We start from the raw sequence: 14,735 nt of genomic DNA, 5'->3' as shown, positions 1-14,735 counted from the left end.
TAAGCATAGATAAAGGGAGCGGAAAACTGGATTCTGGGAATGATCCAGATATGGCAATGGACAGATGTAGACATACTTGAAAGAGGAAGTCATGTTCAAACACAAACTGATTTCAGTTTATCCCACAGCCAGAACACTTGAGTGTATGAAGTGTATTGGGCACAGTACTGGTAAAGTTAATTAATTATGTGAAACAGAGGAGAAAACTTTACTTGAAAGCATTTGGTTTTCACAGAAGTAATGCACTGTCTATTTAGGAACTGTCATTATAACTAAGGCATGTAAGTAGATGAATATTGCATGGAATGTCATCTCCATAGGAATGCTAACCAAGGCAGGAATTGCTTCTGAAATATCTCAGAAAAGAAATAGATCAGCAGAAGGTTCTTTCAGCAATTCAAAGTGAAAGTAAACTTAAAACAAGCTGGTATTCAGAAATGAAAAATAAGTGAATTAAAAGTAGGATTTAAACTAAAAGAGGCCATAGTTTTTGGCAGCTTTTGGTCAAAACATTTCTGAACTCTGATATTTTGCTCAGCAGAAGCAAGATTTTGAATTGCTGATTGCATTAAGGGAGAAGATGTTATTACTTGAAAAAGAAGGGAGAAAATTGAAAGATCATATTTAATGGGAGAAAATTTCTAGCACCTGGAAAAGGTTTCTAATTTACTGCAAGGTAACTGTTTAAAATAGAAAAAAATGGGTTTAGTTCAAATTATGAAAAATCGTCTGCAAAACTTTGTGCACGCACTAAGAGCAACTCAAAGGTTTGGAACATTTGTGTGATAGAATTAGAGAAGCAAACTTTTAGAATGGAAGATTGTGCTTTTAAATGGCAGGGAAAGGTTTTTGTTTTATCCAGAAGAGGCTCAGTTGGGTGTAAATTTAATCATGGACATAATCTGTGCATCTGTGAACAGCTCAACTGCTTAATTTAGGGTAGTGCTATTCTGTGACAATGGAGAGAGATATGTCTGATCATGTGGTATTGAGGGACTTGGTTTCAGCCACAAAAAATGCAGGAGCCCTCTCCATGAGCAGGAGATGAGGGAAACCCAAATAATCAGGGTTTTCTGGGCTTCAGTGCTCAACTGGGCCAGTCTCAACATCCTTTAATGGTCCCCATCCCTCCTGTGGGGAAGGCCTGGGGTCAAACAGGGGATGTTCACACTGCCAGAGGAAGAATTTGCCTCTAAGGAACCTTGAACATTTGTGCACTATAGTGACTGTAGGTTTTGTTTCAGTTCGTTTGTATTACATCCAGCAATCTGAAGGCTCTCATTACTATTATCTGTGCATCTTCTTGTAGAATGAAAGAAGCATTTTTAATGACAAAAACAAGAGCACTTCTTTTCATCTGTGAAAATTCCAAGATACTTTTATATGATTAGAATATCTTTTCTTTCAGTTTCTTATTGTGTACATCTGTTTATTTTTAATCTGCCATGACTATAACTAACAACAAATGATTATTTTGGTACAGGCAATTATCTGTATGACAGCTCCAACAATAGTCCTCTTTCCTTATCTTAAATACAGCTGAGGCTTTCCTCTGCTCTGAATTTGGCTGTTCAGATTTCTTCCTTTCTATCTATGTAATTTTATATAATCTGCATGTAAAACTACATCTGTAAGTATGATGTAGTGAAGAGAATTGTAATTACACAATTTGCTTTAACTGCTTTCAGAACCCAAGTCTTCAGTACTTCATCCAGGAAATAAATGTACAATGTACACTGAAGCTATCCCCTAAGCTATCATTAGAACTATTGAAAGCTTTGTTTAAGAGAGAATTAAAAATAACTAAAACTTAGATGCCTGTGCATCACACAGCCCTATCCAGTTTGGTTTTTTTCTCATAAGCTACTGGCAAGGCTGTTTGCTGTTAGAGACAAAGAACTATGTGGGTCTAACAAAGATGCCTATCTTCAATTCAGCTTGAGAAGCAGTTCTCTTGAACAGTTAATTATGACTCCTTCTTTTTGTAATAAATTCAGATTGCAATCTGTTTTATTCTTCTAGAACAAAAGAAGTAAAACAAGAAATGGCTAAGCTGTGGGAACAGTTATTGAAGCTTGGTTTTTTTTTGTGTCGGGGAGAGTTTGGATGTCATTCTGTTTGTGAATCTTGGGTCTTACTCATTAGTCCCTCACAGTCACTAAAACATTCCTTAATTCCCAAGTGAAATAATTTTATCTGCGGGTTTTGGTGATTTGATTGTCACTGACTGGATCGAGAAAATAAAAGACTTTTTGAAATCCTGACTTTGGAAAAATCTGTGCCATGTATGGAAATCCAGTCTGTGGAAATGGCTGATGTTGTCTACAGCCCCCAGCGCTGCCAGCCCAAGCACTGGAGTGCCATCAGGCATCATTGTCCTCTTCATGTGTGCAGTGGTGTTTATTGCAGGCTTCAGGAAGGAGGCTCCAGCTTTGACTGGATCTCTGAATGCTGCTGCAATATAAATAATAATATTCAGTAAGTGGAAAAATAATACTGACAAGATAATGATTATATTAGTAGATGGACCAACTCTTGGTCATTAAGTTTGTGTAATCTCAAAAAAGGTTTGCTGCTGTCAACAGCTTGTCTCTTGTTGTATTTATTTCCTGCCACTGCAAGTAAAAGATCATTCTGATTTATTTAATATGAAAAAGAAGCAATTGAATCAAAGTAGACACATTACAGTATTTGACCTTTCTTTAATAGTTGTATAAGTGCAATCATATTACATGAAGCGATCCCTTAATTTGGACAGGACCATACAAGCCTCTGAGAGGAAGCAAGTGAAGAACTATGTTTCTTGTTAAAAGTTTGCAAATTTGGAGGGGTCCTAAGTTTCTGTGTTTTCAGTTCACATGTGGATGTTAGAGATCTCTCATCAGATTAATTCAACAATTCAAGTATTCTCCAGGCAGCTATTTAGGTCTTGTGTCAGAACTTTGTGCATGACTACTAATTTCTTCCGTTTATTTTCAAGGATTGGTGTTTAATCACAGTGATTCAGTGTCCTCATGGGTATCCCAAGGTAGAGCAGTAATTGCACCACCAATTACAGTGAAGTTTATTCTTAGTGCAGTTTATCCAGAAGTATTATATATAGTTAATCCAATTTTGACTGAGACACATAGGCCTATGCTGATGCTTGCTTGTTAAAAAGCCTGGTTGAATATGAGTGCACCAGAGACAGATGTTTGGGATCACAGAACCAGTGTAATTCCACTAATCCAGATTTGACAAAAGGCCTTGTTACAGCTGAGGGAGTTGACACTGTCCCATCAGATGGATCTCAGGAACACTTCTTCTTCCTTAGGTTGGGCTGATTTGTCTGAGCAACACACATAGGCTTGGGAGAGCACATCCCGAGCCTCATCCCTGCATGGGATCGAATTTTCCATTCACAGCATCCAAGTGTAAGCTGCTCTTGCTGCTGCCTCCTGTCTTACATTCTTGCCAGGGGAACTTGTGATTTGTTGTAATTCTCTGTATGGCATCTCTGGTAAAACACTTCAAGTCATGCTTAGGATGTATTCTTGTACATACTGAGGAAATTTGGACATCCTCCCCCAAAACAATGATTATTAACTGGTTTTAACTTATTTATTAAAACTAATGTGGGCTGTTGTTTTTGTTGACAGAAATTGGGTAGTCAGTGTTGCTGGTGGAGGATTTTCAGAACATGAAATTATCACCCTTGGCCGTCACTATGGTGTGAGAGATGACAGTCAGACAGACCTGTGCCTCCTCTTTTCAATGGCTCAAGAAAAACTAAAGAAAAATGCCTTTGAATATTTTGAACAGCTTATGGCAGTGTTTTTGTACAATGACCGAGAAAAGTAAGTTTCCTCTCTTTATCCCAAGCTGTTATTTTAAAAGCTCTTCATGCAAACCCAACTACTTTCTGTTTGTTGCTGAGCAAATGGTATATTGTGGCTAAAGAATATGATGTGTGATGTTAAGCCTCTCTCAGCACTTGACAATAGACAAGAATAGGACAGCCTTTTTGTCTATTTTATATTTTGTCTGTGGACTTTTTATTGTAGATGCTGTACTGAACATTCTGAGACATCAAATACCAGCTCATGGGCAAAACATAGAATTTTAAATCAAAGAGGAGAAATCGTGATTTAAGGGGAGAAAAAAAGAAATAATTTGGATTATTTATGTGACTCATTTGCCCTTTTTGTTCTCTGATGTCACAGATAAAGAATCACAGAGAATCACTGAGGATCTTAGTTTGAGAAAGTTCTCAGCTTCAAGTTTCTCAGCTTTATAATACCCAAATTTTTTAAAATTTTATTGTCTTTTTCTCTGTCCTGATATTCCTCATGTATTTTCCTATGCACAGAAACATTCATTTGAAGTAAACCTGAAAGATACCTAATGTATATTTCTACTCCTCTCTTTCTGATGTGCAGGTCTGGATTGTTGCCATATGAGACCTGCAGGACTATTTTCAAATCCTTCAAGTTACCACTTCCTGATGATCTACTAGAAACTTTACTGATCAGGTAACTTAAGGGCAGATAGTGTGACCTGCATGCATGAGTGCAAATCAGTGCTAAATATCTACTGCAGACACAAATCCTCAGAATTTGTCATTTATCTAATATGAATCATTTCATGGTGCAGATTTTGTCCCTGCATACACACAGACTTTCCTGTGTATAGAATATTTATAATCAACTGAGATGCATCCATCTTAGCAACCTGGCATGGTAAATCATCTGGGGCTTGGCAGAATTCTATGGAATTAATCTTTCCAGAGACAGTTACTGATACTTATCATTTTCAATGAGATTCACTTTTTTTTTTTTCTTTAGCTGTTCCTGTGTATAGATGTGAGGTAAAACCAATAATCTTATGAAAGCACATTGTGTGAGTTCCAAGGAACACACTAACATGAATACAATGAAGTGTCTTTATCAAGTAGTCTTACTTGATAAACATCAATTTGCTACTGATGAGTAATAAAAAAATTGAGTTTGCTGCTCCTATTAATCTCACATGAAACATTTTATTGTCGTTTTTAAAAAGGAAAAGGAGTGTTAGCGTGGCTTTGGTACTTTTCCATAGCACATTTCGCTTTTTTATTTTTGCTAGCTGTATTAATGGGAATAGAAGTGAAAAGAACTATCAAGTGCACTTGTATTAAAACTAGAGTTCAGAGTAAGCTGTGGTGCTCTGAACACTTGTTTTCCTGGCCAGATTTTCTGGTAATATGTTTAAATGCATACTTACTGCTTTCTTCTTTCCCTTGAGGGAAATCCTTAAATCACATGTTTTGTCTGTGCTTTCATACTTTGGTAAAAACAAAAACAGGTCTTGTCTTCTGTCATGTTAATATGCTTTCAGGTAAATACACTTCTTGATTTTAGGAGGAGTTGCAAATTAAGTATCTGAGTTTAGTAAATAATGAAAAGCCCTTGTCAGGCAGAAATGTGGAATGCATTTTGATAAAGCTTCTTTGTACTGCTGTTCATCACTTCTGACACTGAGTTATAAGCATTAGTCTTCAGAAATGTCAGAATTTTAACAGTGATCTACAGCTGATACTTCAGAACTCCCACCAAGCTGCCCAACACAATTGTTGAAGGACAGTTAACATCCCACATTAGACAAGGGGTTCTTACAGATTCCACTTCTTGAAGGCTGAACTAGAATTGATGCACAAGAAGGCACTGGAAGTTTTCCTTTATGTACTGACTCAGTTCTGATAAGAAGCAGACAAGCCTGACACATCCTGAGCTCTAGGGACATGTTTATTGTTGTGAATTTATACCAGCAGCAGCTTTTGTGGCCTGAACCTCTACTTTCCCAAGGAGTGAGTGTAGGCAGTTAAAAAGAAAAAGCCCAGTACACTATAATAAAAATTAGAGATAAGCTTAGAACACAGGGAGGAGATCAAGGGCTGGATTTCACCCAACTTTAGCAAGGTACCCATGACAGCTGGATGAGGTTTCAGCTGCTGTAGGTTCTTTCTGTAGGTGGTGGAGGAGAGAGTTATCTCCTCAGCCTGCATCAGAGTTGCATTTCTAAATTCTTAACCCTTTTCCATAGTTTCCAAAGGGGCTGAGGCCAGCTTGTGTTACAGATTTCTGTGTGAGAAAGGTGAATGAGAATGTTGTGAAGCTGGGCCTCAGAAATCAGTGTGGGAAGTGCTTCATTTGACAGAAAGCCTTGTGTAAGGCACTTCTAAGTTACAGCATCAGCAGCTTCAAAGGTGGCAGTTTAGGTGGTTGTCACAGCACTGCAGGTAATGAGGAAGTTTGTCACATTCTTCATCTGTGTGCACTTGGCACTGCTTGGGAAGTTGTTTGTTTTATGAGGGTGCAGAGCCAGGGAAATATTTTTTGGAACTCTGTTTAATAGGACTTAATTTCCAGTAGTTTGTAAATTGAAGAATTGGGTCATCTTAATGAGATTTAGACTTTACTTTTCCTTTCTTTGTGCTTCCTGTAGTTTTGTTCAACGCTGAAGAATCATGAAACAGGCAGGTTTGTTGTTAATGGAGAGCAATCTCATTCCTGTGGAGTTTGCAATTCAGTGTGGGCCACGTTTGTCAGAAGTTTCCTTCCTTCCTTCCTCTCCTTCCTTCCTCTCCTTCCTTCCTCTCCTTCCTTCCTCTCCCTCCTCTCCTTCCTCTCCTTCCCACTGATATTTTGAAAACAACTGGTGGTCCTACTCTGTGTATCTGTATTTATGAAGGAAGAAAGTGGTATAATAAAAGTTGCTGGACTGATTCCCACAAAATCAGTATATATAGCTAATGCACTAGCTGGACCCTGTTCAGCTATAAAATGATGCTGGACAATGTGATCAGATAATAGTTGAAGGCTGAAGCTCTGTGTTTATTCAGCTTTGCTATCTGAGATTAGGTGGCAAAGACTTTCTCCAGGACTTAATGACTCTATGATACCATTTTGAAAGGTAGTACTCTTAAAGTATTTATTATTTAGATTCGTAAATTATACTGCAAGGATCAGTCACTTACTAAAAGAATGAGATGGGACTAGAAATTATTGTACAATTTTGTGGTCACCTCCAAATGACCCAAGACTTTGTTTACTGTACCCAAAGACCACTCAGTTGTCATGGAGTGAAGGGAGAGTTAGCATAAAACCTGGGGTTTCAGAAGACCCTTTCATATTGTCCATCTAGTGCAAATTTATGTTTTTAATTGTGGGATGTTGAAATAGTAGGATTTAGGTACCCAGCAATGTGAATGTTTTTCCAATTTACCTGAGCTGGCACGTTAAAAAGTATTTGCTTTCTGCGTCAACATTTTCTCACTTTTTCAATCACAGAACAATAGAGAATTTAATCACACTGTATTAAGCAATGCAGATGGTACACAGTTGTTTCTGCCAGAAAACTACAGTAGTCATTATAAACATGTCTTTAAATTTATGCAGACATAATGAACAATTACAGTTTGTTTAATAAATAAATTTTGCCGAAGTGCTTAAGTAATGACTTTAGGGGGCTTTTTTCTGTTATTTTTATTTACTGCAATGCTAAATTGATGCTAACAAGGACTTAAAAAGAAGCAGTCCTTCCCTGGAGGATTTATAAACAGCTGGCAGATAAGGAAGGAAAAAACTGAGAGAAGAATGTATGACAAGTTTACAAGCATTACATGTTGATTATACCTCATTAATTTAGTTGTTAATTTTAGGTCCCTGATTTTTAAATTATCTTTTTTTAATTTCTATTATAAGCAGCTGTGTAGGTTTTTTTTTTGTTTTTTTTTTTTTTTTTTGTTGTTGTTGTTGGTGGTGGTTTTTTACCTCTCTACACTGCTGGGGGGAGTCTGTTTGAAGGGTCTTTGTTGTTTTGAAAAGGTGAATCTCCAGTCCCTGAGGCAGCAGTGCCTGATGACAGAGGGCCTCCAACATGGTCATCCCAGTTCTCAAATGACTTACAGGCCAGGCCAGGCCACTCCTGCCTGCTCAGTTTTCCCCAGGACTGTGGTTGGGTAATCATTTTTTACCTGGTTTCCTACCTGTAATGGTTTATTTTAGGGCTGCCCTTTTCCTTTCAGGAGGCAAAGCCTCTTTTTCTGCTACAGCAAGTGTCTAGTAGCAGGAGCAGCAGTGGGAATGATCACAAGATCTTTCTCCTGCTGCCTTCTTGTTGCCTTTGGTGCCTGAGACTCCCTATGCTGTTTGTGATTAAAAGGCTCTCTAGAATTCATATTTGAATCTCTTAAGGCAAATTATTCCTGTTACTCAATTTGCTGAGGAGCTGATGGTTCAATTCATGGTTGTTCAAGACAGGAGTAAATGTAGTATAAATGTAAATTAAAAAAAGGAGAGGGTAGCCATTATTATTTAATAGTGACTTGTTGTGCTTGTTGGTTTAAGTCTCTTAATATGAACAGTTTATGACAATTTAGGTGTACACTTGTGACAATTTAGTCCCTATAGAACTCTGTTGCACAGAGAGTATGAAACAGGCTGAAGAATCCCAACATTTTCTCTAAGGTTAAAGCAGCAGATGCTTCTGCTCTCTTATTATCAGATTAACTTGTTAATAAATGTTTGAAATGAAGGAATTAAAAAAAAAACCTCTGCATGTACATTAAACTTTCACATAAATCTTTGGGGTATAGAGTTCTTGATGGGAAATAAAAATTTATTAGTAAGTAACCTTTACTCACCTAAGCATGCTCAGGAATGATCATAATGTGATTTCACCAGATTTTTCACCAGCTGGAGTATTTAATTATAAATGTAGTTTTAGAAGCAGAAATGTGTGATTATTTCTGTAATGATAAAGAAAATAAAAAGCTCTGCAAACTGTGATAGGGATTGAGGAGTGACTTTCATAGTCTAAAATCCCATGCACTGATGAAGTAACAGGGCAAAACTGAAGAGAAGGGTGGTTTAAAGCTATCTTTGGTGCATCTTCTTGATAAGACAAATCTAATTTCCTTTTCTGAAGAGTACTGTCTGTCTCAGCATTATTAACTCCAGCCACTGAAATGCATGACATCTCTGTCCTAATAATGCACAAATTGATAACATCTCCTCAGTCCATCTGGATGCTCTGTGCCAAATCTCTAGTGTGTGCTTTTAGTAGATTGATACAATAAGTCACAGCAGTAAAAAGATTTAAAGAGTAGATTTCTTTTTTCTTTCTGGGTTATTCTAGGGTAGTATTTTAAGATGCTTTCTGTAGCTATTTCATTATAGAATTTAGGAATCCCATTTCCTCTGCCCATGTTAAAAATTTTGGTTATAGATAATTTCAAACTCATATTGTCATCTCAGCTCACCAGTGCTGTCACGTCAAAGGACTTCTCTCCTTGTAAATGTTTGTCAAAAGCAGAAGCAGTGCTTTCCTCAACTTTGGTGCCTCAACAGAAAGTTGAAGTAGTTACACACCTTCACTTGTTCTTTGTTTAAAAATCCTGCTTATACAGCTCAGCATCTTGGTGGTAGAATTAATCTTTTGACTTTTCACAATGAGCAAAAGGTAACTACATAATAGTAGAAGGAAAAATAATTTGTCCTGATAGTTCTGAAATTCCAGTCCATGTGTCATTATTTTTCCAATAGGTATAAGCTTTTTGGTTGTCTTATTACATCTCATGCAAAACTTGGTTTTTTTCTGTCACCTTTTTTTTGCCACCTGCAAGGAAAAAAAACCAACCCAAAAAACCCAAACCCTGAAACTAAGAACCCCCTGGAAGTGGGAATGGTAATTTTGTTGTATATTGGATATATTCCCCAAAAGTAAGGCTTTGTGGAAATGTTAACTTGCATGTGAACTATGATAAAGAAGCAGGCTGTCATAGGAGGGTTTCTCATGGCCGTGTTTCAGGCTCCATTTAATTCTGGTAGCAGTAGCATTCTTTTCTGACTTTGCTTTCATCTTCAGCATAACTCACTGTACTTAAAATTTCAGTTTATCGCTGCCATCTCTGTTTATGGCTCTCAGTATATTTTATTATTATCTTTCCTGCTGACTATTAAATGAAAGGTGGGGGGGAGGAGAAGGGAAGGATGAGTTTATTGCAGTTTATTTCTGTCACCAGATCTATTTTTCTTCCAGTATTGTTTTCCAAGTTTGTGCTGTAACTTCTCTCTTGACGTGCCTTCATGCCTAATTTTTGTTAGAACCCTCTGCAGTGATTGAAGGGTTTTGAGGCCTGCGTTTTGTGCAGTGCTGTTTCATTAAGGACAAGGCAAAATGATTTTCTGAAATACTTGTTTCCTGTGCAGTAGTTTTTGTCTCACCAGATGGCAGGGCAGAATTGTTTAACCTAGTGTCTCCCACCAGATAAGAGATGTTGAGTCTTGCTGGGTGTCTGTGTCTCTCCATGGACCCCAGTGAGGCACAGACACTTCCAGGCTATGTTTTTGTGCCCAAACTGGGTCCCTTTTGCAGATGGGTGGTGTTGGGTGAGACAGGTGTCCTCCAGAAGCTGCCAGTGCTGTATTTATCACAGAGCATTCCAGCTGTTCTTTTCAAGCTTCAGCCCAAAGGTGTATTTCAACATTTGGCTGGTGACACTGAAAGAACAGTGGTTCCCAAGGGCTTGAATCACCTCAGTGTTCTGCTGAATTGAGGACTTTTATTTCTGAAGCTGCTTCATCCAAGTCAATGGCAGAAGGATGAAGTGACTTATAAATCTGTTCCCATGGGGCTTATTAGGGCAGGGTAAGGATTTTAGAAATCAGAGGGAGGGAAATAGCATTTTCCACACTACTTGTAGACCTTAGCTGGCAGCATATATATCTTCATGCATTTAGGGGACAGCCACAACTGATACAAATATTTATCCATACAAATAAAGAACAATGCCATAAACCTGTTACCAAACAATTTAAAAATCTGGCTATTATTTGATACATTAGAAAGCTTTGTGTTTGTCAATGTCAAATTGATCCCAAGGTGTGTGGAAACAGCATTTTCAAAGGATTACTTATTTTCAGGAGATGATTGTAGAAGTCATAATAATTTAGGTCAGTTGTGGTACAGCACAGGTCTCCTGTATAATTCTGTTTCTTTTCTACACCAAGGAATCATACACTGATCATCCCAACTCTATGTGTGTCAAAAGCTGGGAGATCAGCATTGGAAAAGGTTGGGCAGTGCTTCAAAACTATGATAAAAATAGTTGAAATAAAGTAAAACTTGAAGAAGTTGAATTCTACTATAAGAGCCAATACTAAGGTGTAAGAATATGGAAAAGAATGTACAGTATAGGAATTCCTGACATTTTTTACTGTTTTGCACTCCTGACAGTGTTTGGGAATAAAGCAGTATAAAAATTATTATCCCAAAGGTAATGATTACTATGCAGTAGATAACATGACATAACTTGGTTAAAAATTCCCGTTAACCTTGAGTCATCTTATGGATATTCTGCTCAGGTTTGCAGATAACCAAAAGCAAGTAGACTATAAAAACTTTGTTCATGCACTGAACTGGAGAGAGAATCAAGCCCGGACTTATGCAGAGATCAAGGAGCCACCTAAGGTAAAACCAGTGTCTCAATATAATTTCTCCAACTTTGATATGACTTTTTTAGCCAACACACATGACAACTTGTTTTTTTTTTCATATTTGTGTATTTATACCTGTTTTCTTCAAGTAATTATTTTAATAGGTTCAATAGGGAGGTTTAGGATGAAGCAGAGAAGTCAAACAGGGATGAGGAGGTGCCTCGTATGTATCACATCTCTGGGGCATTTTATAGAAGAAAAGAGAAAAAGAGAGGGCAAGAAAGTGTATTTCTCCATGGAACAATGGGCATGAGTACTGCTTCCCCCACAAATATCATTGTTACATGTCAAATGATCTGTTCTCTTGCTGAGGTAGTCAGAAAATACTTAAAGCTCTACTGATGCAAATGCAGAAAATAGCTCTGCATTTTGTATAACTCCTCAGAAACCTGTACATAACCCACCACATCTCTGGTAGGCGTACACAGAGAAAAGAACTGATGGATCAACTTTGTATATCTTCAGCCTCCTACTTAGGGTAAATAAAAATGCAGTATCAACAAACTGCAGAGACTAATCTGATCTTGCCATCTTGTGCTGAGTGGAACATTTTAAAATAGAAGGTCCATAAGGCAATTATGCTGAATTTTAAATACTTTGTAACAGATAAATCCAAAGGCCTTCTGCCAAGACATCATTTTGGTATTGTGGCCTAGCCAATGTATTGTACAGAATGCGTTTGATTGTGTTCAGACCATTTAGAAACACAGCATTCCTTTAAATTCAAGTTCACTCGTGGCATAGTTTAAATCAGTATTCCTCAGGCACTGTGCTCCAGACTCCTGACTCCTGCCTGACTTACCAAGACTTTCTTCTGTAGCATCTCAGACTGTTGGAGGTGTCTAATGAGGGCCCAGGGCTGTTGGTTTGCTCTGCTTTCCATGGCTGATTATTTTTGCTTTGTCTTTCTGAAGAATTTTTCTGTCTTGTACAGATAAACTCAAAGCCCTTCCACATGTTTTATACAGCAGTCCTGAGGATAATGGTGTTTATTAGGCTTTGTTGAGGGGGGGTTCTTTGTTTTTAGAGATGAATTCTGTGCTTAAGCAACAATTAAATATTCAGTATTTAATACTTTAGGAGGTGACTACAAAATGGAAAAAAATCAGAGACAGGAGAAGTTTTAAGTCTTGTTCAGCTTTAGAATTAAATTGTCACTCTGTGTGTGACTTACCACGAATTAATAGCATTGTTTTGGGGCTACAGTACCTGTATTTGACAGATATATTTCAGCAGAGTTGTGCTTGTTTAGCTGGGGTTTTTTTATTCCTTCTCTCTAGCTCATTATTTTGTATGATTTTTGGTGTTGAGACATAGATGACTTTCAAGAATTTGAAGTATAAACATTTTAATGTAGAAAATATAACATGATTTAATTAAAAATGTCTGCAAAAGGGCTAATGATAGAAAATATTTTTAATAAAATATTTTGCAGCAGTCATAAGAATTTGCATGTCATAATCTTTTAAGAAGATGTGCTATATAAAGACCCAATTTTTCACAAATTTGTCTGTGGAATTGAAGCAGCTCATTCAATCTTATATTGACCAACTTGTAATGATTCTTGTTTTCATTATTATATACTAAAATATTCTCTGGGTCACTAATTTCAGAAGGAAGATATCTGGAGCCAACTGCCAGGATCCCCTCCCGTGACTGGGATCAGATACCCTCCTCTTCTGGATGATCTGTTTGGCAAGGAAGAATAATCTTATCTGTGCAAGGCACTGATTGGTGCTCCAGCTCTGAAGATTACTTAGAGAGATACAGAAAACATTCCTGGTAAAACAAGAAAAAAAAAATCAGATTTAGGTTTTATTACATTTAATTTCTTGTTCCAACAGAGATGTATGCTTGTGTGTTTTTGGAACTCTTTCTAAGTCAACAGCACTCTGTCATACTTATACAAGCATAATTAAAACTAGATCCTCTAATCTCTGCCTGGTTGCATGGAGAATTTGCAAGTATTGAGAAATCTTTGAGTCAAACAGTGCAAAATCGGACTGACCCTGCTTTGTTCTGCAAACAAACGTGGTTGGATGACCTCTTAAAATTGGGTCGGACTGCATTAGCACAATAATGCCATTCCATTCACGTTTCCTCCTTGCTCTTCCTCTCTTATCTGTGGTTTTGCTCTATCCCCGTGGTGATGCTCAAGTGCTGTTCATGTCAAAGTTGGTTATTTCGTGGAGGAAACGCCAGCAAAATTTTTGCACACTATAAAGCTGCTCTGGTATCAGAGATAATTATAGCCTTCCAAAGTGGAAGCAAATGTTTTGCAGGCATGGCAGAGAAGCTGTTGGTTCTTGCGTTTTGTTTTAGATGTGACTCAGTGTTAGCCTCATCCAGCTTTACTTGGTGGGACATGACTGAAGAGAAGGGGTTTCAGTACAATTTCAGGGCAGCGTTGTTGTAGCAGAACTGTACTTGCCCTTTGAAAATTCATTGATGCTCTTCTCTTTCTTCATGGCTTAATGGAGTTCCTGTTAGCATTTTTGTATCTTTTTAAGCTTATTACAGCTCAAAGCCATGATTAGATTTGGGTTTACTTCTTGCTTTTGTGAGAGGAGTAATTACCCCATTGGTAAGAATGGAAGAGCTGAGGTGGAAGGTGGAGCTGATTCATCCATGAGATTCCACTGGGGAAGGGGAAGAGGTGTGAGCCAGTGCACCTCTTCTAGTGCCTGGGAAGACTTAGAACACTGGTTTTTCTTTAATCTGAAATTACAGTTTTGGGGAGGAATTGTTTGATTTAGAAAGATAAGAATTCAATGTATCTAAATCCTCAAACTGAGGGAAAGAAAATAGTACATTTTTGAAACTTGGAGATCCCCCTTACAATTACGATTCTTTACAGAAATACCTTCCTACACCTCTGCATGATAATGTAAATGAAATTCTTTTTGTACCATATGGCAAAATATGCAGCTTTTGACAGCTCTTTGCCTTTTTTGCAGTGAAAAAGGTCTTGAGAAAAGGCATACTTATGTTGCCTCTGCTGAGGAGGTGTAGAAGTAGAATGGGCAAGGAGTGTCAGTGCCCAGAGGCTCAAAATAAAAAAGGCAAAAACCTAAAGTGCTCCAAGTTGTAGACAAGACCATGAATTTCTTTTTGATCCAAAAGAAGAAAATGGTTCCTATATGACAAGAAATATCTGACCATAGGGACAGTGCCAGAATCCTAAACAGCAATTTGTGTTTGAAGCCAATTTGGTGAAAG

At 37.6% G+C, this 14,735-nt stretch overlaps 1 protein-coding gene across 1 annotated transcript in view; it reads left to right on the top strand.

The window, feature by feature from the left end:
• EFHC2 (EF-hand domain containing 2) overlaps nt 1-13,308 on the top strand; it is a 54,171-nt gene extending 40,863 nt beyond the window's left edge. The window contains exons 15-18 of the mRNA XM_066340552.1: nt 3,639-3,836; nt 4,419-4,511; nt 11,385-11,490; nt 13,130-13,308. Of these exons, the coding sequence (XP_066196649.1) occupies nt 3,639-3,836; nt 4,419-4,511; nt 11,385-11,490; nt 13,130-13,225 (493 nt within the window). The 3' untranslated portion in view covers nt 13,226-13,308. The remainder of the gene's footprint in view (nt 1-3,638; nt 3,837-4,418; nt 4,512-11,384; nt 11,491-13,129) is intronic.
• The last annotated feature ends 1,427 nt before the right edge of the window (nt 13,309-14,735 follow it).

Source organism: Sylvia atricapilla, chromosome 2 (genome assembly GCF_009819655.1).
Source record: "Sylvia atricapilla isolate bSylAtr1 chromosome 2, bSylAtr1.pri, whole genome shotgun sequence".
In the NCBI taxonomy this organism is placed as follows: Eukaryota; Metazoa; Chordata; class Aves; order Passeriformes; family Sylviidae; genus Sylvia; species Sylvia atricapilla.
This window is presented reverse-complemented; position numbering and strand designations above follow the sequence as displayed.